We start from the raw sequence: 20,576 nt of genomic DNA on the forward strand, positions 1-20,576 counted from the left end.
GTAACTACAATTAATGATAGATAACATGTTAATAACGGTGCGCTTGGTCGGATTACAGAGCACATCATCAGCTTGTTGAGCTATACAGCTGGTTTATGATGTTAAAATATGACTTGCGACCCCCTCTGTATTTTGTGGTGGGAGTTGTAATTTAATATATTTTTGTCCACTGGCACAGCACACACTGCGGGAGAGAAATGCTGCGAGTTCAGATCTCTGTTGCTGCCGCTGCCAGACACAGCGTGAGCTCCGAAACCTTCATTCCTCAAACCCAGAGCAGGCACAACGCTCTGCACATTCTGTCGCCAGCAGAATGGGACACGTAGCAGCAGAAATATTCGTGCTTCTTCTGGGAGTGATAGCTGTGCTGTCCCTCGTGGTCTCCAGTGTGACAGACTGTTGGAGAGTAAGACATATTTTCATTTTTTTTTTGCATGTATTGCCTTATTGTGGGGATTCCTACCGCCTTATTTTTGGGCTTGGTTGTCATAGTTCGTTTTTTTGTATAAGGGCTTTAATGAGCTGTAATTATTCTGTTATGGAATTAGCTGTTCATTTATACGACCCAAGTGCCCTTGTTTAATGTATTGTTGTTGCAAGAAGATGAAGTTGCCTGAAATGTAACTGCTGAAGGCCCAATTCACAAGGAAAGTTACGAACCGGACCCACCGGTTGACAGTCTTATATAGGCGCAGCTTTACAACCTTCTTGAATTTACAAAGCTGAAAAGTATGTCTGAACGCTTTCCCTGTGTGATCCTAGAAATCCTGCGTGTATGCCTGTTTTCGCCTCTGAGCAGGTGTAATGTACTTGATTTCCCTCCCTAGAAAATTATTTTTCAGGTTTGGTAGAAAAGCCGTTACCCAGTGGTTTAAATGGGCCGGTGTTTTCCGGAACGGTGACGGTGTACCGGCACTTTTCTATTTTGAGAGAGACAGCACTGCCCTTGACGATTGTTGGGGTCGTTCTCTTGCAGTCCCTGGAAACAGCCCACTTCTCTGACAAGGTTTCTGATGGGAACGGGTTGCAGTCAGAGAATCGCCAAAAACTGTTCAGTTTGTGGGTGCTCCACATGACAAGAAAATCTGGCAATGGCCTTGAGAGGGGTTTACTCATATGCAAAATGACACAATCGTTAGTTAAAAGACTGCATCAAAAAAAGGATTTTAAGTTCAAGTTCCCTTTTTTAAACATTTTTCACTGTAAATTGAGACATCTGTGTATATTAGCCAGAGAAAATGGCTCTGTCAATTGGACGACTTGCTTTAAAACGTTATTGGTCTACACGAGTAGGTAACAATTATATTCGTGCAAATGATCCATACCATATTAGAATATAGCACACTCCCCCAGAGTGGTTATCGTGGTTGGGGTGTTATTTCAGCTCTGAGAGACTTCCATCACCATGTAGGAACAGATATCCTAGGACAGTGGCGTTGTGAACGCCCTACTTCAGCAGCTTAAGAAGGGGCTGCCACTGGGTCTCATGGGCTGGTGAACTGGGCCCCAATAAAATGGAGTTTTCTATGAGACTGTTCTGTCTGTAGATACAATGCTCATAAATAACACTAGCAGGACGTTTCATGACCGAGGGGCGTGGGAGGTGAGCTGGCATGCACAGCAAAGGAAATACAGAAAGAGAAAAGATGAAATTATGGGAATAGGGGAAAACACAGGAAGGGAAGACTGAAAAGGTGCTCATGAGAAAGAATGATTGGAAGAAAAAGTAAGATGAGAGACACATGATGGGTAACTAGAATGAGGAAAGAAAGAACGAGAGTAGAAAGGAAGGGTTTAAGACAGGACGGAAATAAGCAAGAAAGGGTGAAAGGGAGGATAGAAGAGTGAAAGGAAGGCTAGGTGAAAGACAAATGAATGGGAGCTGAAGAAAAGACAGATGGAGGAAGAGCGAAAAGGTGGATGGAAGGATGAAAGGATAGATAGATGCATACTTGGATACATTGATGGGTGGATGCATGAAAGGATGTATTTATGATGGGGTGAAAGGATGAATGAAGGGTTGATGGCTGTATCTATAAATGGAAAGAATGATGAAGAAAAGGTCGTATGAATAGACAGAAGGGTGAAAGGATGGATGGATAGAAGGAGTCTGAAGGGGTGAAGGGAACTCTTATAAAGTGTTTCCTGCTTGTTCAATTTTCTTACTCCCTGTGGTTAAAGATCTGGTTCAAGAGGGGCGTGTTTAAATGTTCTAGCTATTTCCTTGTACTATGAGTTATGACACTGTATTCAAATTAAAATCATAGTGTTTGTAAATCCCAAACACAAAAGTGAAAGAACCTGTCAACAACCATTTGCACTACATTTTTAGACTTTGCACCGTATTCTGTTGGAGGCTCACACTGGCATATTTATGTAGGTGGAGGTTGGTGTGCAGGCCTATGCACTTTTAATTATTGAAAAGTACACTTCCACACATCTAGTGCTGTTACTTGAAAAAGGTGCACGATGCTGTATGCACAGTTCAGGGTTTGTTATTGACAAGGATGCATACTTTTCTCAAAATGTCTAGATTGTACAATTCACATCGCTGACTGACAATTATGCAGCTTTTTATCTGCTTAGTACAAGTCATGGAGGGCGTATGGTAGTCTGGTTACATTTCTCTCACTCTCCTGAGGTAATTGAACTAATTGTGAACTAACATTTACACTGACAATTCTAGAAACAACATTTACACCAAAAGACCAAGAGAAAAACAACTTTTTACACCAGTTTATTCAAATATTGATGCTAATAGCACTAGTGTAATCAATGTAAACTGGACATTTGGTTTTGGTTTAAATGCCACCAGTGCTGTCTGTGTAATATAGCTGGATACAGTCTGTTTTCATCCAGGAATAAGGCCATAGACATTTTAAGACAATTCGGTTGGTAGAACTTGTGCGTTACTGGAATGTCTTTCGAAATTCGATAACAATTATCTTATTTTATATTCGAGAATGTATACGGTTGATAGCTCTATAAATGCATTTGGATCTCGCACACATCAAGTATGCTTTGTGCAGCCGCCAACTAGATACAGAAGTTATTTTAGTAATAGAACTTTTCACCAAAATAAAAGAAAGTAAGGGCGCTAAACAAATACTCGGGCTTGATTAAATCTCCAAGCACAGGGAATCGCCTGCCACGTTCTGCTTGTTAAGGTTCAGAGCTAATCCAGGTTAGAAATGCCACCGACTTCCAGCTGAGGCCTGCAGCTGTGAATGTAAAAGTACAGGGCAGATGTGCCCTTGTTTTCTTCCATTTAATGATTGCCGAGAGAAAGTTGAATGTCAAAAACGTAATTTCAAGAATTCCGAATATAGTATATAGTTAACAGAGTTTCCAATTCTTCTGGTGTAGGCAACTGTAAATTAATGGGAAATACAAATTATAAGGTGAAATATAGATTCTTTTTTGCAGTGTTGTATAATGAGACCTTGGCCCAAGGGCATTAGAGGCTTTACTTGGGAACCAGACATTAGGGATCTTTTTAAAGGCACAGGGAGTTTAAATGAATGAAATAACAGGATGTTGAAGCCAGGCCGGGATCCAGTCTGGTTCCCCAGTGCCAAGATCGACAACTCTGGCAGCTAGATCACATCTCCCCGGCTCCTCTGTTTTCCTCCCAGGTAACTACAATAATGACAAGGATTAAAATCATAACTGAGAATGGGCCGTACATTGCGGTCACGTTCAGAGTATAAAACGTAGGGCTTGATTTCGAGGCGATTCTTAAAGGGACATTCATCAGACAATGGGGTCGGGCCCATCCCCTAACCTCTGAGAGGCTCTGTCTAATTTAGAAGGTAGCGGAAGGGTGGGTTATTCAAAGTAGGGCTGTTGTCAGCAGGGCTGTCAGGAATGCTACTGGTGGGCGGTGGAATCACTACATTTGTGGTTAGAAGTATGCCACCATTTTCAGTTGAGAATCCTCCATAACAGGCCTCAGAACTACAACAGTGTCCCCCTGATGTGCTGGAAGAAAATTGTCTGGAACACTTTCTATGTGGGTCCTGGAAATGTACCCTCCAATATAGGATTATATTTCGGGATTCCTCTGGTCTGTGTGGCTAATGGCGGAAGAGGTGGAGCCATGGACACACAGTCATGAACGCGCCTGTAGATTAGCAGGGTCTTGGGGAAGAACTTGGAAGTAAGAGGCACATTAGAAGTAGATGTGGGGTGGGATTGGTACCATGCTGCTGTGAGCCTCCACCGGTGAAAAAAATATCTTCAACACTGCAGCAAATCCAAAACCAAGAAGGTGGTACTTCTCAGGTGTGGGCCTGGCAGAGGTGTTTACCCCACACAGAGCAACAGGCTGTCTCTACAAAGTCTAAGAAAGATTAAGAGATCTATGGAATGCATGGGGAATCAATAATTATTTAATCCCACTGCAACCTCCACTGGCAGAGGACCTTTATATGGGCTGTACTTAGCATCTAAATTAGTACTTTGAGGGCAGGTGGCCAAGCGCCTGCTTACTTAGGCCATCATTACGAGTCAGGCTGAAGGCTGGGGATCGTTACTTAGTAATAGAACAAGTACTTGGATAAGAATGCACCTATAGGGCACATCTTTAATGTTTGGTCATATCTGAGGGCTGTGGCCCCCTTAAAATATTCTTCTTGCTACGGGCCTGCTGAAGGGTATCTTCAGGAAGATTATGACCACTTCAGAATGAAGTGTAATTTCCAATACCCCATGCGGTCTCTTCCTAGTCCACTTCCATACATATTATTCTTATATACTATTGTTTCCCTATTAGCTTCCCTTTTCTGTTGTTTGTTGGTTTTAAGCTTCTAAAGAGCACCCTTTGCCTATAAAAGCTACTTACGGTTCCTCCTCCCGTACTTTTTTACAAGCACCTCTAAGCATTGCAACCATCTAATTAACGTAAGTACTTTTAGGTTCCTGTCAGAAATAGGGTTGTTCGTTCAGGGGTTTGTCAGCGATTTTTCTCAGTGTGCGGCAATGTAATGTTTGTGAGCACATTTTTCTGAGAGGTGGGCGCAACCGAGGCATAATAAAAATCACAAGTTGATTGAGAGTGCTAGTAGTGGCAGTACCATCCTCCGTTAACAGTGCAGGAAAACATAGTTATTTCCACATTTATTTATTTAAAAAGTTTTGTATAGCTCAACCAAGACCCCAAGAGGTATCAGAGCTCTTCACAGTAATAGGAGAGGAGAACATGGTAAAAGGGAACATTGTAAGGCGGTAGTAGAGGATAACATATTAAGGTAATAAAAATGTATAAGGATGCGCATGATAATTACTTGATATAATAAGGTAGACAATTTAGATTTTTCACAGCCTGCTGGGCAGAAAATCTGGATTTTATTAAGGACACGGAGGCTAATATTAAGCAAATCTCCTTTATTACCACAGCTCAGTAGCAACAATTGAAGAATACAGAACTTCAATGAACATTCTGAGTAAGAATAAAGGGGCATATTATCAAGGGGGTATATCTCCGCTTTTTTGGCTTTAAAAGCCAAGGAAGCGGAGATAAAATTATCTCCCTATTACCTAGCTGCCGCTAACACCAGTTAGCGACAGCTTAGTAGGAGATAGCGACCATCTTGGGCCCCACTTTGCATATCAGTGATATTTATCACTAATGAGATGCAAAGTGGGCGTGCCAAGATGTTAGAGACTGAAAACAGTCGCTAACATCGCTATCTCCTATTACCAACTTTTGGAGATATTCACGCTAAGCGGGAATATCTCCAAAAGCTAACACCTGCCCTGAGCAGTTCGTAGCCATGTTATCCAATGAGAGGTGGATAACATGGCTAAGAGCATTAGCTCGCTAATGCATGAATATCGCTGAATTTTCAGCGATATTCATGCTTTGCAGCGATTTTTACCGCATTTGCGTTAAACCTTGGTAATACCAAGGTTTATTTGCGGTAAAAATCGCCGCAGAGCTGCGGTAAATTTTTGTCTCTAACCAAGCAATAGCGATAATTATCGCTATTGCTTCGTAATATGCCCCAAAGTTCCTTAGAAACCATCTCTCATCCTTCTTTGTCCAAACTGCGAAGAAAGATCAACGTGAGATAAACTTGAGGATCAAAAGTTGAAGATCCAAACTGCAAAACCAAAATCCAGAACGAGATTATTCTGAAAGAAAGAAGTAAACATTGTAAAATCAGATAAATGGGGGGGTTTGAAGAAACGGGTGGGATAATATTAGCCTCCGTGTCCTTAATAAAATCCAGATTTTCTGCCCAGCAGGCTGTGAAAAATCAAAATTTTATGGCACGACACGGAGGCCATATTATGCAAGTTTAAAGTGCATTAAGAACATTATCAATCACATTAGGTATTGGTTTGAAATAACATGCTCTAAACATACTATCATTTGACCAATCTGCAGCTCCAAGGATGTCTTGTAACCCTCCTCCTAAACAAAAAGCTTTTGAGGCTGAAGCACCTCTTAAGGAATGAGCACCAAAAATGGGAATATCAACACCACTTTCATGCATAACATTTTTAACCCACCTGGCTAAAGTTGGGGAAGAGACTCCCTTATGAGGAGATCTATAAGAAATTAGCAGTTGTGATTCATTCATTCTAAGATGTTTTGTTCTTTTTTCATACTCTTTCTAACATTTGACCACACAGAGTCTATCATTCGCAGATAAAAAAGGGATAGAAAATAGAAGAGGACATGGTCTTTGTTCTTTTCTTAAGGTGAAAACAAACTCCTTCGGGTTGAAAAGCCCTACTTGAAATGTCTAGAGCTTTAACGTCTGAAGTTCTGTGAAAAGAAACCAGACACAATAAAACAGTAATTTTAAAAGAGATGCGTTTAAGAGATAGAGAAGAATTATCTCCCCAAGAGGATAAAGTCCTAAGAACAAGAGTGACGTCCCACAGTGTGGTATATTTAGGGCCAGGAGGATTTATAACCCTCATGCTTCTCATTATCTTTTTAGTAAGAAGATTTTGTCCAACTGATATTCCATTAATTAAAGAATGACCGGCTGAGATCGCGGATCTATAACCATTAACAGTTCTGTAAGACAGACCTGAAGTAAAAAGATCCGAAAGATAATTGATAACATTGACTAAATCAGTTGAAATGGGATCGTAACATCGTTGAATGCACCAGCGAACCCATTTGTTCCATGCTAATCTATAAGCTTTCCTTGTGCCAGACGCCCATGATTCTGAAATGAGTCTGAAAGCATTTGACGAAAGTCCAGGGACTCTCCATTGTCTCCTGAAATCTTCCATGCCGTCAGAATTAGAAGGCCCTGCTCTACAAGGGGATGTGTTTGACCTTCTGGATCTAGGAGAATATCCATGAAGGAAGGAATTAGAATTGGAAAATCTATGCTCATTTCCAGAATGATTGGAAACCACGCCTGGGATCTCCAAAGAGGAGCTATCACGACCATGCTCTGTTTGTAACGTCGAGCATGAAGGAGAAGGCGAGCGAGCATTGAAAAGGGGGAAAGGCATAAGGTGCTAGGTTTGTCCAGTCTTGCAAAAAGGCATCTACTTTTGTGGCCTGAGGGTCTGGTCTCCAACTGAAGAACTCTTTCAGATGGGTGTTTATACGGTCCGCAAATAGGTCTGTTTTGAGTGGGCCCCATCTCGATTGGATGGTTAGAAACACATCTCTGTTCAATCTCCAGTTGCTGGAGTCCCTGAAATTTCTGGAATACCAATCTGCAACTTCGTTTTTCAGTCCGGGAATATGTTCTGCTACAACTGAAATACCTTTGTTCAAACAGAAGTTCCATAGGCCCTTCGCTAAGTCTGTCAAGTCTTTGGAGTGAGGGCCGCTGAGTTTGCTGACATAGCGGACTGCGGACACATTGTCCATTCGTAAGGTTACGCAGCATTGAATTGAATCTTGAGTAAAACAACGAACCGCAAATGAACCTGCTAGTAACTCTAAGCAATTGATATGCAATTATTTTTCTTGTTGGGTCCAGCGACCCCCTGTTGATAAGTTCCCACATCTTGCACCCCAGCCTTCTAAACTCGCAGCTGATTCTATTATTAAATCTGGTAGTTCCCCGAAAATGGCTTTCCCATTCCATGCCTCTAAATTCTTGAGCCACCAAAGTAGTTCGGTTTTCGATTCTTGGTCTAATGAGATTAGTTGGGAGTACGATCCGTTGGATCTCAAGTGTCTCGATTTCAGTCTCTGTAGAGCTCGATAATGTAGGGGTCCTGGAAATATAGCTTGAATTGTGGAGGAAAGAAGGCCCAGGATTTTCGCTAGATATCTCAGGGGAAAAACTTTCAAAAGAAGTGTTTTTCTCAGTTCTTTTCTCACTTTCCTCACTTTGTCGCTGGGAAGACGGAGTTCTGTCTTGATAGTGTCTACCAAGAAACCTAGGAATTGGGTTTGTTGAGAAGGAATTATACATGACTTTTTTTAGATTTATGACAAAACCCAGGTGTTGCAAAAGGCATATCGCGAGGTCTGTATGAGACGAGACAGTCTTTTTTTGACTGGGCCATTATAAGGATATCGTTGAGATAAATAATCATCCTCACTCCCCTTTGTCTCAACCAGCTCGCGACGGGTTGAAGTACTTTCGTGAAACACCAGGGGGAGGATGAAAGGCTGAAAGGGAGGCTACAAAATTGGTATAGATGGCCTTCCCATGTAAATTGAAGAAACCTTTGATGGGGTTTCCAAATAGGTATCGTTAGGTATGCGTCTTTTAGGTCGAGTCTTGTCAACCAGTCCTCTTTTCTTAATACGTCTCTTAGGAGGTGAATTCCCTCCATTTTGAAATGTTGATAGACCACCCATTGGTTTAGTTCTTTCAGATTTATCACTGGTCTTTGTACTTTGTTTTTCTTTTCCACCAGGAATATATTTCTGAGGAAACCCACAGAAAAACTTTCGATGATTGCGCCTTTTTTTTTTTAGAGTTCTTGAACTTCTTGAGAGACTAACGTTTTGTCCTTGCTAGACGTTTTGTCTCTCTTGGGGTTTTTCTCTGAAAGGGAGTGTTTATAAAGTCTATTTTGTAACCCTTCACTGTATTGAGTACCCACGGGTCTTTGGTCACCAAATTCCAGTTTCCAGCAAATTGGAGTAGTCTCCCTCCCACCTTTGGAGGGGTATCTAAAGGGTCTGGTAAGGTTCTTACCTGAAGAGAAAGAGCGTTGTCTCCTCTCACCTCTGAAGTTTCTTCCACAGGATCTTTGTCTCTGGGGATAAAACTGTCCAAAGTTGTTGGAGTTGTTGGAGTTGAATCTGCCACCACCACGAGACATGAAGGGTCTTGAGTTTGAGTTTCCTCGGCCGGGAAAACGACCCCGCATTTTCCCGGCCCGTGTAAAAACACGATCTTGGAATACTCTCTTTATATCTTTTTGTGACTTTTGGATAGAGCTAAATGCTCCCACGTATCTGGCCATATCTTTTATGAATTCTTCCCCAAAGAGGAAACATTGAGTAGTTTGGCCCCCATCGTTTTTTGCTAACTCAATTAGTTTAGGGTTGATCTCGAATAGGACTCCTTTTCTTCTCTCTATAGATAAGGCGGTATTGGCATTAACAATTAGACATATAGCCCTTTCGACCCATTCTCTTAATTTTTTAGGGTCGACTTGTCGGTACTCCAGATAAGCTGTTTCCGCCATCTCAAAATGTTTTGTTATAAGGCCAATCGAGTCTAGTAGGTGGTCTTGGCAGGACCTAAGGCCTTTATCTAGTCCCTTTCTAGGGTCTCGAGAGGTCTTAGAAATAAAAGCCACCACTTTGGGGTCAAGTTCAGGGGTTGTGGTTATTTTATTAGGGAGGGAGGGTCTGGGGCACTCTGAACGGAGTCTTGCCCTGACTTCTTGAGGGATCTCCCGTCATAGCCAGAATGAGAGGTAATCACCTACGTGTTGGGAAGGAGCCCACTCGGGGGACAAAGGATGTTTAATCAAGAGTGGGTCGAACATAGGGTCTCCAAAAGGGTCTAATAGGGCCATATTTTTCTCTGGGACCTTAGGTGTCCCGTCTGAGCTCCCTGTTCCCCTTTTTTGGGATTCATCTTCATCAGTGTTGAATTCAGATGAATAGGATAGATCTATTTCTGGATCCGAACTATCCTCGGTATCAATATTAATAGGGGGCTCTGGGCCTTCATCTTGCCCGAATGGGGTGCCCGAGGCACCATTTTTGTCACCACCATGAGGGCGTGAAGGGGCGGAGGTGGTTTTAGGTTTTTTAGAGTCTTTGCGATCTTTACCTCCAATTGCCCATTTTTTGGTAGCCTTAGCTGCTCTTGATTGAGTACCACTAGTAGAAGAGCGGGGGGATTGTAAGGCCTCAAGCCTTTTGTTAATATTCTCATCAATCGAATCAAGGACCTTCTCAAAGGCCTTGTTAACTAGTTTTTCTAGATGTCCCTCGATATTAGGGATAGGGTCTGACATGTTAAAGTCTTACCCGAGTTGAGGATTTAGAATAGTATAATGTCCAGTTAATGATATGAGGACTAAATGTCAAGTAGTTTGAATATAAGGTCTTCAGTAGTAAAAACGCTGTTGATTCTTGAAATACGAGGTTATATGTGGGGATAAACTGTCAGACATTAAGTGATCCCAACGTTTCAAAATGGCCGTCCAACAGGAATTATGAGAAGAAAGAAAACCCGGTCACTCGTTTAATGGTTCTGCTCAATTTTTATTTAGGGCAGAATCTTGCACTCAGGTATTTAATCCTTCTGTGCAATCTTTAAGTTTTTTTATTTATTAAAGAAAAGTCAATGCAGTGATTTTTACAATACTGTGATTGTCCGAAGAGTTACTTACTGTCCTGCACATCGACACATGTATTTACATATATTTACAGACAAATATTTTTACTTTTTCTTGTGGCCTGATAGCGCAAGAGGCTGTTAGTGTGGTCAATGTTTTATATGTTTATCAAAACATGAAACGAGCCTTATGCGCTCCAAAACATTCGGATTTAAGACGAATGAAGGTCAAGAGCCTGTAAGCTCTTGACCTTCATTCGGCCACAAGAAAAAGTAAAAATATTTGGTTCTAGTGGTCTGACGAAAAGTATATGGACAGGGTACTGTCAATCTCGAAAATGTTCCCAAATGCTTGTTTTGTATATATTATTTAAATGTACAAATTCTGTTTTTTGTGTTTTTCTAAATGTTGTGTGAATTGTGTCTGTAAATATATGTAAATACATGTGTCGATGTGCAGGACAGTAAGTAACTCTTCGGACAATCACAGTATTGTAAAAATCACTGCATTGACTTTTCTTTAATAAATAAAAAAACTTAAAGATTGCACAGAAGGATTAAATACCTGAGTGCAAGATTCTGCCCTAAATAAAAATTGAGCAGAACCATTAAACGAGTGACCGGGTTTTCTTTCTTCTCATAATTACAATTGTCCTACCCGGCCACACCCTTTGGACAAAACCCCCCCTTGATAACAGTCGTCCAACAGGAATGGCATAGGAAATGCCCAATCGCCTAAAATGGCCGACACGCACGCACTACGCGTGCGTCGGTCGTTGCCAAGGACAATTTCTCTAATCCGGCCCTTCTCGAGTAACGTTAGCGAGGGGTCGGGAAATTAGTGAGGAAAAGCGGGACGGATGGCGATTATAAGTAAAATCCATGTGAGCAGATACGGAGTAGATTGAGGGGGGTTGGAAGAACCACGGAGGTGAGCGTTTTAAATCGTGATCGTGATCCTCGCGCAGAGCGCGCATGTATTCAAAAGGTAACAGGGGATGAAAACGGTAGCAAGCATTGAAACCGGTCCGAAATAGAACCGGAGAGGGGCATTGAGAAGGGTAAAAGGAAATCGATTACCAAGAAAGGAAAGGCATTACAAGCATATCATAGATACTCGAGGTTATATTGAAACATAAGACATAAAACATGTAATAATTAATATAACATATGATAAAGGTTGTAGGGGGAAGTTCCCTATGTAGTAGTACCCTTATAAGGTAAATATATTATGAAAGAAAAGGTAATTAATGAAGTGAGTCAGAGGATAAAGAAGAGCTACTTATCTTTCTGAGCAGCAGCAACAAAGAAGGATGAGAGATGGTTTCTAAGGAACTTTATTCTTACTCAGAATGTTCATTGAAGTTCTGTATTCTTCAATTGTTGCTACTGAGCTGTGGTAATAAAGGAGATTTGCATAATATTAGCCTCGTGTCCTTAATAAAATCCAGATTTTCTGCCCAGCAGGCTATGAAAAATCTAAATTGTCTACCTTATTATACTAAGTAATTATCATGCGCATCCTTGTGCAATCCTGGATAATACAGTGCTTGAAGAAAACAGACGACCAATGGTTATTTACTGCAGAAACCTGTTCATTAGGAGTGTTTTTACTTCATGTTTGAAAGCAGCTGTGTAAGGAATTCTGCCGATTTCCGGAGGGAATAAGTTTCAGATCTTCGGTGCCGAACCTGAGAAGACTCAAAGTCTTGTTCTCTTTTTGCGAAAAGACTGGGGTTTCAGTAATAGTGCATTTGCACTTCTTGATGGACTTCCCCCCGCCCCTGATAGTTCTAGGTTTTGAGCCAGGTAGCCAGGGGTTTTAAAGTGGAGGGCTTTGTGCGTTAGACAGGCAATCATTATTTGATCTCTTGCTTTGTACAGTAACCACTTTAGAGATCTTAGAGCTGGGGAGATGTTATCAGTTCTTTTTATGTCAGTGATCAGTCTGGCAGCTGCATTCAATGAAGCCCTGAGCGGGGCCAGGGTGTGTTTGGGGAGGCCACAAAACATTGCGCTACCATAGTCTAGTCATGGCAGGACAAGCGCTTGAACCACCATCTTGAGGTTCTCTTGAGGGAGGAATGGTTTTAGATTTCTAAGAATCCTCATTTGGTAGTTGGCACCCTTACACATCATACTAATGTTTTTCTTCATGTTCTGGTGTGAGTCTATGGTGATTCTAAGAGATTTAGATGAATTGATGATAATAGGGGAGCAGTTGAAGGTAGTGAGGTGCTTCATCCGGAGGTCAATCTTGGGGGTGTGTTTAGGAGGGGATATGAGGAGGAATTCATTCTTGGCGGTGTTGAGCAGGAGATGGTTTTCTGTTAGCCAGTTTGGGGTAATTCTCATGGAGTAGTTGAGTGAGATGAGGTCTTCAGAAGAGTTGATTTTCAGGTAAAGCTGTGTATTATCCGCATACATATGAAAATGAATTTTCATGGATTTAAGAGCGCTCGCTAGTGGTTCCAGAAAAATATTGATGAGTATGGGAGAGAGTGTTGACCCTTGCGGGACCTACATGGAGACTGTGGATGTTTGGGATATCTTATGGTTCACTTTAACTCTTAGGGATCGATTGTGGAGGAAGGAATGGAACCGTTGCAGTACCTGACCTGAAAGGTCCATCCTGTGTCCCAGAATGGCTAAAAGGATATCATGATTAAACGTGTCAAATGCAGAGGAAAGATCAAGGAGGATTAGTAGGCAGGATTCATTGGTCTAACAATTTTAGGATGTCATCCATGATGTGAAGGAACGCAGATTCAGTACTACGACCTCTCCAAAACCTGGATTGATGTTGATCCAAGAGATTGAAAGTCTCAATGTGCGAGCAGAGTTGCGATTGGACGCATTTTTCAAGGAGATGGGACGAAAGTTGTTGAGGTCAGATCTATCCGCATCAGGTTTTTTGAGAATGGGTGAGACCTGAGCTGCTTTGAAATATTCTGGGATCTTGCCTTGAGATAAGGAAGCGTTGACAATCTTTGTCCGAAGGGGGATAAGGGCACCTTTGATTTCTTTGAAGACAGACGAGGGTAAAGAGTCGCTGAAATGATTAGAGGGGTTAATGTTCAACATTTTTGTAGATGTCGTTTTCACTGAGGGGGAAAAGGAGCTCCAGGTGGCCATGTTCTTGGTGATAATACTAAGTGGCTTTAGACTCTCAGAGAGGGCAGGAACAGCCGCACTCGCCGATAGTGTACGTAGGGCCCTCATATATTCAAGCTCACGACTTATGAGCTTAGTTTTTCCGTAAAGAAGATAGCCAGATCGTTGCAGGAGGGTGAGATGACTGTTCATTCAAAATGCTTGGGTGCTATAGCTGATTGCTGTTTGACAATTTCAAAAAGTTTTTGGGGACGATTTGAGGCTTGAGTGAATTGGACTCTGAAGTAATCGGCCTTAGTTGTCTTGATTTCTTTTATTGATAGAACTCCTAACCGATATAAGGAATTTTAGATGATAGATGGAGGTTTTGGCTCTCCATAGACGTTCAGCAGCCATTAGGTTTTGGCGCTCAGAGTTTAGGTTGCCGTTGAAACATGGTCTGGAGATTTTGGCGGAGGCATTTTTTGCTGTAGAGGAGCTATTGAGTCCATGATACGAGAGATAGTAGAGTTATAGAAATCAGTGAGATCATGTACATCAGTCACATCAGTTTGGGAGGGCAAGGCATTTTTACAGACGATAGCTAAACTGTCCGTGTTAATATTCCGGAAGTCTCTTTTCCACTCTTCCACTGTTTAATTTTCTTTGGTTAGGCCATTTTTCGCATCACCTCCCTGGTGATAAAGAAGAAAATGCTGTAATGGTCAGACCAATCACAAGGGGTAATGTCCTCCAATGTGATGGCATTCACTTTTGAGATAATGCGGTGAGTTGGCCGATCACAGAATTGGATAAGGTCCGGGTCAGATAAGAAGGCGTTATCCGCTTAGTCTTTGGGTTTGTACCAGTGAAGGTTGAAATCACCAATATATACTTGGGATACTGATGGGACATCATTAGAAGATATAATTTCCATTAGGTGTTCAGTGAAGAGGAAGTTATCACCAGGAGGGTGGTCGAAAGTGTGAAGTTTGCAGACCGAGATGTGGTTACTAGATATGTTGAGACAAAGGTATTCAACTAAAGGTGAGGAGGGGGTCTCCATATGGGAGACAGATAGTGTGTTCCGGTATATGCAAGCTAGTCCACCGCCCAGTTTTGTTGTTTTGTCTTGATGGATTATGTTGTGACAAAGGGGCACTAGGAGATCTAGAATGGGGGTGGAGGAAGGATTTAGCCTTGTTTCCGTGAGGATGATAATATCTAGCTCATTGTTTTGTATGAGATAGGAAGATATCTGAGGAATGTTTGTTAGCTGATCTACAATTGCAGTCTCATGGGCTTGTGTGATGTAGGAGTCTGGGCGATATTCACTTGCTTGAGGTTGTCGCTATTTACGAATCTGTATTTGTTCGAGGGTTCCCTGTGTGGGTTGGCAAGAATGGCTTGAATTTGGGTCATGGGGACCTTGTCCATTTCTAGAGTGGCTGAGTAAGAGAGGAGTAGTTCCTCAATCTCACTGGACACAAGTTTGAGCATCGTTCTTTTAGGGCGGGAGGGGGTGTTAGGGAGGGGTAAGGTTCTGGAAATTAGGTGAAAGGCATGCTGGTCCAGGCCCGAGGGTGCTCTGGTGAGGACTGTGGATATTTTTCCTGATGAGCTCAGAGAATTGAGATGGGGCAGCTGGTTAAGCAAGAGAGCTATCAGTTCATGGACATCTTGGGTGAGAAGGTTCACTTGGAGAGATAGCTTGGTCAGATGTGCCATCAAATCTGAGTGTTGGTTTAAGGAAAGGAGCTGAGGGGAGGGGTCCTGAGGAGTGGGGGACCACTCGCGATCGTCGTCTGAGGTGATATGTGGATGCGGGAGCCCGGGGGAGGGGATGCATCCTTAAAAACTTGTGGGGGCCCTGCTCGATTGGAAGGAGCGGCAGGGGATGGAAAGTTGTTAGGAGACAAGTAGAGTGGTGTAGTGGAGGGGTTCGGACGGTGATTACGTGTGTTAGGATAATGAAATGAAAAGAGCATTTATAGAGCACGATAGCTACCTTCAGGCGTCCTAGCGCTGCAGACAACACGCTTATTACACAACAGTTCAAGGCTATTCTTGTTTGTTAAAAAGCAGGGTTTTTTGGAGTTTACGGAAGGTGAGTAATTTAGGCTCTGATCTGAGTTGGATGGGGAGGGAGTTCCAGAGTCTGGCCAAGTTGTGGAAGAACGAGCGGCCTCCACATCTGGCTCTCTTGAACCTCGGTGTTACGGCCAGGAAAGAAGATCCAGATCTGAGCTGTCCGTTTGGGTGATAGGCTGTTATCAAAGATTGGTTAATGGTGGCGCCTGTTCTCCAGAAGGCTCGGTGAGCAATGCACACTGCTTTAAATTCAACCCTTTCCCTCACTGGGAGCCAGTGGAGGTCCTTCAGTCTGGGTTTGACCGGGAGTCGGAGGGGGATCTGGAAAAGGGTTCTGGCTGCACAGTTTTGGATGATCTGTATCTTGTTTAAGGTCATCTGGGGTGCGCCTAGGTAGAGGGTGTTCCCGAAATCCAGACGAGATAGGATCAGACCCTGGACCATTATCTGTCTTGCATGAATAGGTAGCAGAGGAAGGATTTTACGCAAGAGTCTTAGCAAGCCAAAGCAGATGGCTGAGAGTTTGGCTGCGTGGCAGTTGAAATTAAGGGATTTATCCAGCCAGATGCCAAGGCTTTTGATCGTATCTTTATGCACAGGGGCAGGTCCAAGGCAGGGAGGCCAGAATGGGTTGATGGTGGTATTAATGGGACTGCCAAGGAGCATGAGCTCCATTTTGTCCCCATTTATTTTGAGACAAGAAGATGTCATCCACTCGGCGACTGCTTCCAGGCAGTTTTTCAGACAGTTGGGTTTGGCTTGCGGGGGATTGAGAGCCACCACTAGCTGAGTGTCGTCCGCATAGGTTACAATTTTCACTCCAAAAGGGCAGACGATCTAGGCTAAGGGGCTCATATATAGATTAAATAGTGTAGGGCTCAGGGAGGAGCCCTGCGGTACCCCGCAGCCAAGGGGCTTGCTGAGGGAGATGTAGTCGCCCTCAAAAACCTGGAAGGAGCTATTGGAAAGGAAAGACCTAAGCCAAGTGATTTCCATTCCTGATATTCCCTTAATGCTAAGTCGGTGCAGTAGGATCTTGTGGCTCACAGTGTCCTTAGGTCAAGGAGGATGATGGCTGCAGAGCCTCCCTGGTCTAGGATTCTCCTGGCCTCCTCCGTCACTGCGACCAAGGCGGTTTCAGTCCCATGTAGGGGGCGGAACCCCATCTGAGTGGAGTCTAAGAGATTGTTAGCTTCCAGGAACTCTGTTAACACTGTATTGGCATGTTTCTCCAGGATTTTACTTAGCCAAGGCAACAGGGAGATGGGTCGGTAGTTGGTGGGGTTGTTCGGATCTAAAGTAGGTTTTTTGAGAAGGGCTCTGACCATGGCTTGTTTCCATTGGGGTGGAACGATGCCGGTGGATAAAGAGGCATTAAGTAGTTCCAAGATGATAGGTAGGATATGGCTGGTAACTGGGAGTAAGGTGCGTGGTGGTGTAGGGTCATTAGGGGAGCCAGATTTTACCTGATGTATGATAGATTCAAGATTAGAGGGGTCTAGGAGGGGGAAATGGTCAAGTGTAGCTAAAGGCTGAGGCTCTGGATCATAACATGCCTGAAGTGGAGTCACAGGATGGGAAAAGGAAGTGTAGATTGTTTCGAATTTATGAAGAAAAAAATCTGCTAAGTTAATACAACGGGTTTGGGCATTCAAGGGGTCTCAAGGTTTTTCTGGCAGTTGCAGAAGAGTTATTGCTATGCGGTATATTTCTTCGGGCTTTGAGGTTGCATCAGTGATTTTGTTCTCCAAAAAGGACATCTGTGCGCATTTAATTCTGTCCTTGTAGGTTTTAATAGCTGCTCTGTATTCTAGTTTCCTAGAAGGAGTATAGTCAAGACGCCATTTCCATTCCATCTTTTTGCAGGTGACAAAGGTGTATCAGTGACGTCATGCCTGTGTGTTCAATCAGTGAGGAAGGTTTAGAGGGTGAGGCCCAGGCTGAATGAGCTGTAGCTGAGAGGGGAGGGGTTATGTCTTGGGAGGGCATCCCGATGGGGGAGACGCCGAGCCTCTGGCTTACTGACAGTGAACTAGGTGGAGCATTCAGCGAACTAGGTGGAGCAGCTCTATAGGGTGCTCTTGTAGTTGGTAGAGCTAGGTCTTGTCGGAGGATAGTTGTATCGTTAGTCAATTATGTTTTAATCTTCATAAAGAGATTGTCAAACTGCTTTAGATTTCAGTCCAATGATTGAGTGAGTAAGATCCCATTGTTGTACATGGTAATGGTGAGATCGGCTTTGAAGATTGGAGCGGAAGTAATGGAAAGCTTAAAACCATGAGGTGTTTTCCTTATCTGCTTGACCTGAAAGAAGGATTTATCTTCAAATTAAAACAAGTATGTTAATAAACAAACATGCTCATTAGAGATATTGTGTCACAAGGCACTTAGTCCATCAGTTACACGATTCAGAATGCCTTCCAGGTACTGTACCACTAGATTTTTTGCTGCTTTTATTGGGCATGGAAAGTGAGCCTGTAATGTGTGCTCATCAGTATCTCTGTGACACTATTCTTTAAATTATCTCAAATAAATGTTCCTAGTGCAACACTTGTGTAATAGGTGTGTTGTCAAATCAGTTATTGATAATTGTGATTGACAGGGCAAGGCTCATATGGACTGCCTATGGGATGCAGTCTACCATGTGGAATGCTGAGGGCATGGAATTGAATGGGCGTAGGGATTCTTGAGGCGGTTGGGTGAGAAGATCGGTGACTGTCGGAAGGTGCCTACGCCGCTCCTTACTCCTACACTCCTTGTTAAATAAATATCACCTATGACTTACCTGCATGGATCCGAGTGGCTTCTTAACACTGCCCAACGGAAGAAGTCTGGTTAAAGTAAACAAGGTGCTCTCCATGCACTGCAGCTTGCCTCTTCCCTTTATTATTCTCTGGCTGTCATCTCCCTTTACTTGACCGTTAGAGTTTACCCTACTATTGGACAGCAAGAGGTCCTTCAGTGAACCACTCTATAACTTCCTTCCAGCTTCTTTTATATTTTCTATTTTGCATTATTGTCTGAACAATATGTATCTTGTTATAATCCTTTATTGCAATGGTTTTCTCATACTTTGGTTTTAACTTGCTTTGTTTTTGAAAACCTAATAAAAACCCTTTGAACCAAAAGTGAACAAGGTGCTGTGTCCACTCATTGCAGCTTGCCTCTTCCCTCTATGTGTAGAGACCTTCAAATTGTAGGCACAGCAAATTGTGCTCCTCTATGATGAGCCATATTCTCAAATGCATAAGTCCCTGTAGGCAGCCATGTCCAGGGTGGATATTTTTGTATGCATCTGATGCATGTGTGACCTTGGTATCTCTAGGGCAGGACTGGAAACCAAAATGAGCCCTGGTAAAAAGAAATCTTCAGCCGAGCCTCACACGGCATGGGACATGTGCCATTTCAGGACAGTTCCACTGCACAGTAAATCCTAAACCTGTCCTCCAGACCAGCCAAAAATATCTTTCAGGTGGTGGAGTAGGATATTATTGGCTTGCAAGCCTGTTTGCTCAAAGTCAAAAACATGAACAAGTAATATTAATTCTGTGTTTTCACACTTGCAGGCCAAAATAAATCACAAAACTGCACTTGGGAATAATTACAAATGAAGAGGGTAAGAACATTGATGAAAAACATCGATACTGATAGATAATACAATCGAGGTTAATCTACCTTCTAACAGGAAATCTGCAGGTAGTGTGCAGACTCCAGTTTCTAATTTGAGTTCATGTGTAGACGTGCTGGGGTCAACTTGACACAGATGAAATAGCAGTTCAGTAGAAGATGTAGGCAATTCAGCACATTAATACGAAGTGTCAAGCCAGAGGTGAACAAGGGGTCAGAATTGGCCATGCGAGCCGAAGGAGGTGCTCTTGGCTTAGTGGACCCGAGAACCAAACCTTGTTCTGATCTTTTCAAAAGATTAATACATTAACTCCATTAAACTGTGTTTGAGATCACAGACGCAAGCTCCAAACTTGAGGGTGCAATCAGTCTTTCATCCTTGAACCTTCTGAGGGCAATAAAAGGGGACAATTGATTTTGGTAAAAATACAAATCTGTTATTCAGTGTAATGTACACCACGGAGTGGACATGCACTTTCCGTTTAAACACGTTATGTTAGGTCCGTAACCATTGAAATATTAGAAATTAAAGAAACGGGTAAACATAACTTAAAAATAAATGCATTTCTTTAATATTGCTGTTTCAATTATTTGTTAGATTGTATCACCCACCAGACAGTCACGTTTTCAAAATAATATTTTAGCATGCACTCCCCATGCCCTCCTGAGGATGATTCAATTGGTAAACCAAATCAGTTTCTCATGTGCCCTGAATATGTGGAAAATAGTATTATATATGTGTGAAGTCTGATCATCAGGGTCCCAGAGGACTCAAAACAATTGGTGATTGGTCACCGTCCTGAGCTACGCAGAGGCGGCCGCTCCTCACGCTGCTCCCTGCCCTGATTCTGGTATCGTAGCGCTATACTGCCAAACTGCTCTTCACCTCTGAAAACAATTGCGCTTTTGCTCACACTGCTCCTGCAATAATTATCTGTGCCTGATTGTAACTGTATCGTAGCGCTTTACTACTGAGCTGCGCTTTCATTGATACTCGATTGTGCATTGCTGCCTTACCTGCGTGAT

The 20,576-nt window shown here is 42.7% G+C and overlaps 1 protein-coding gene across 1 annotated transcript in view; it reads left to right on the forward strand.

The window, feature by feature from the left end:
* The first annotated feature begins 313 nt into the window (after positions 1 to 313).
* LOC147711527 (claudin-16-like) overlaps positions 314 to 20,576 on the forward strand; it is a 405,965-nt gene continuing 385,702 nt past the window's right edge. The window contains exon 1 of the mRNA XM_086920208.1: positions 314 to 406. Coding sequence (XP_086776334.1) covers positions 314 to 406 — 93 coding nt within the window. The remainder of the gene's footprint in view (positions 407 to 20,576) is intronic.

This window comes from Lissotriton vulgaris, chromosome 5 (assembly GCF_964263255.1).
Source record: "Lissotriton vulgaris chromosome 5, aLisVul1.2, whole genome shotgun sequence".
NCBI classification, from domain to species: domain Eukaryota; kingdom Metazoa; phylum Chordata; class Amphibia; order Caudata; family Salamandridae; genus Lissotriton; species Lissotriton vulgaris.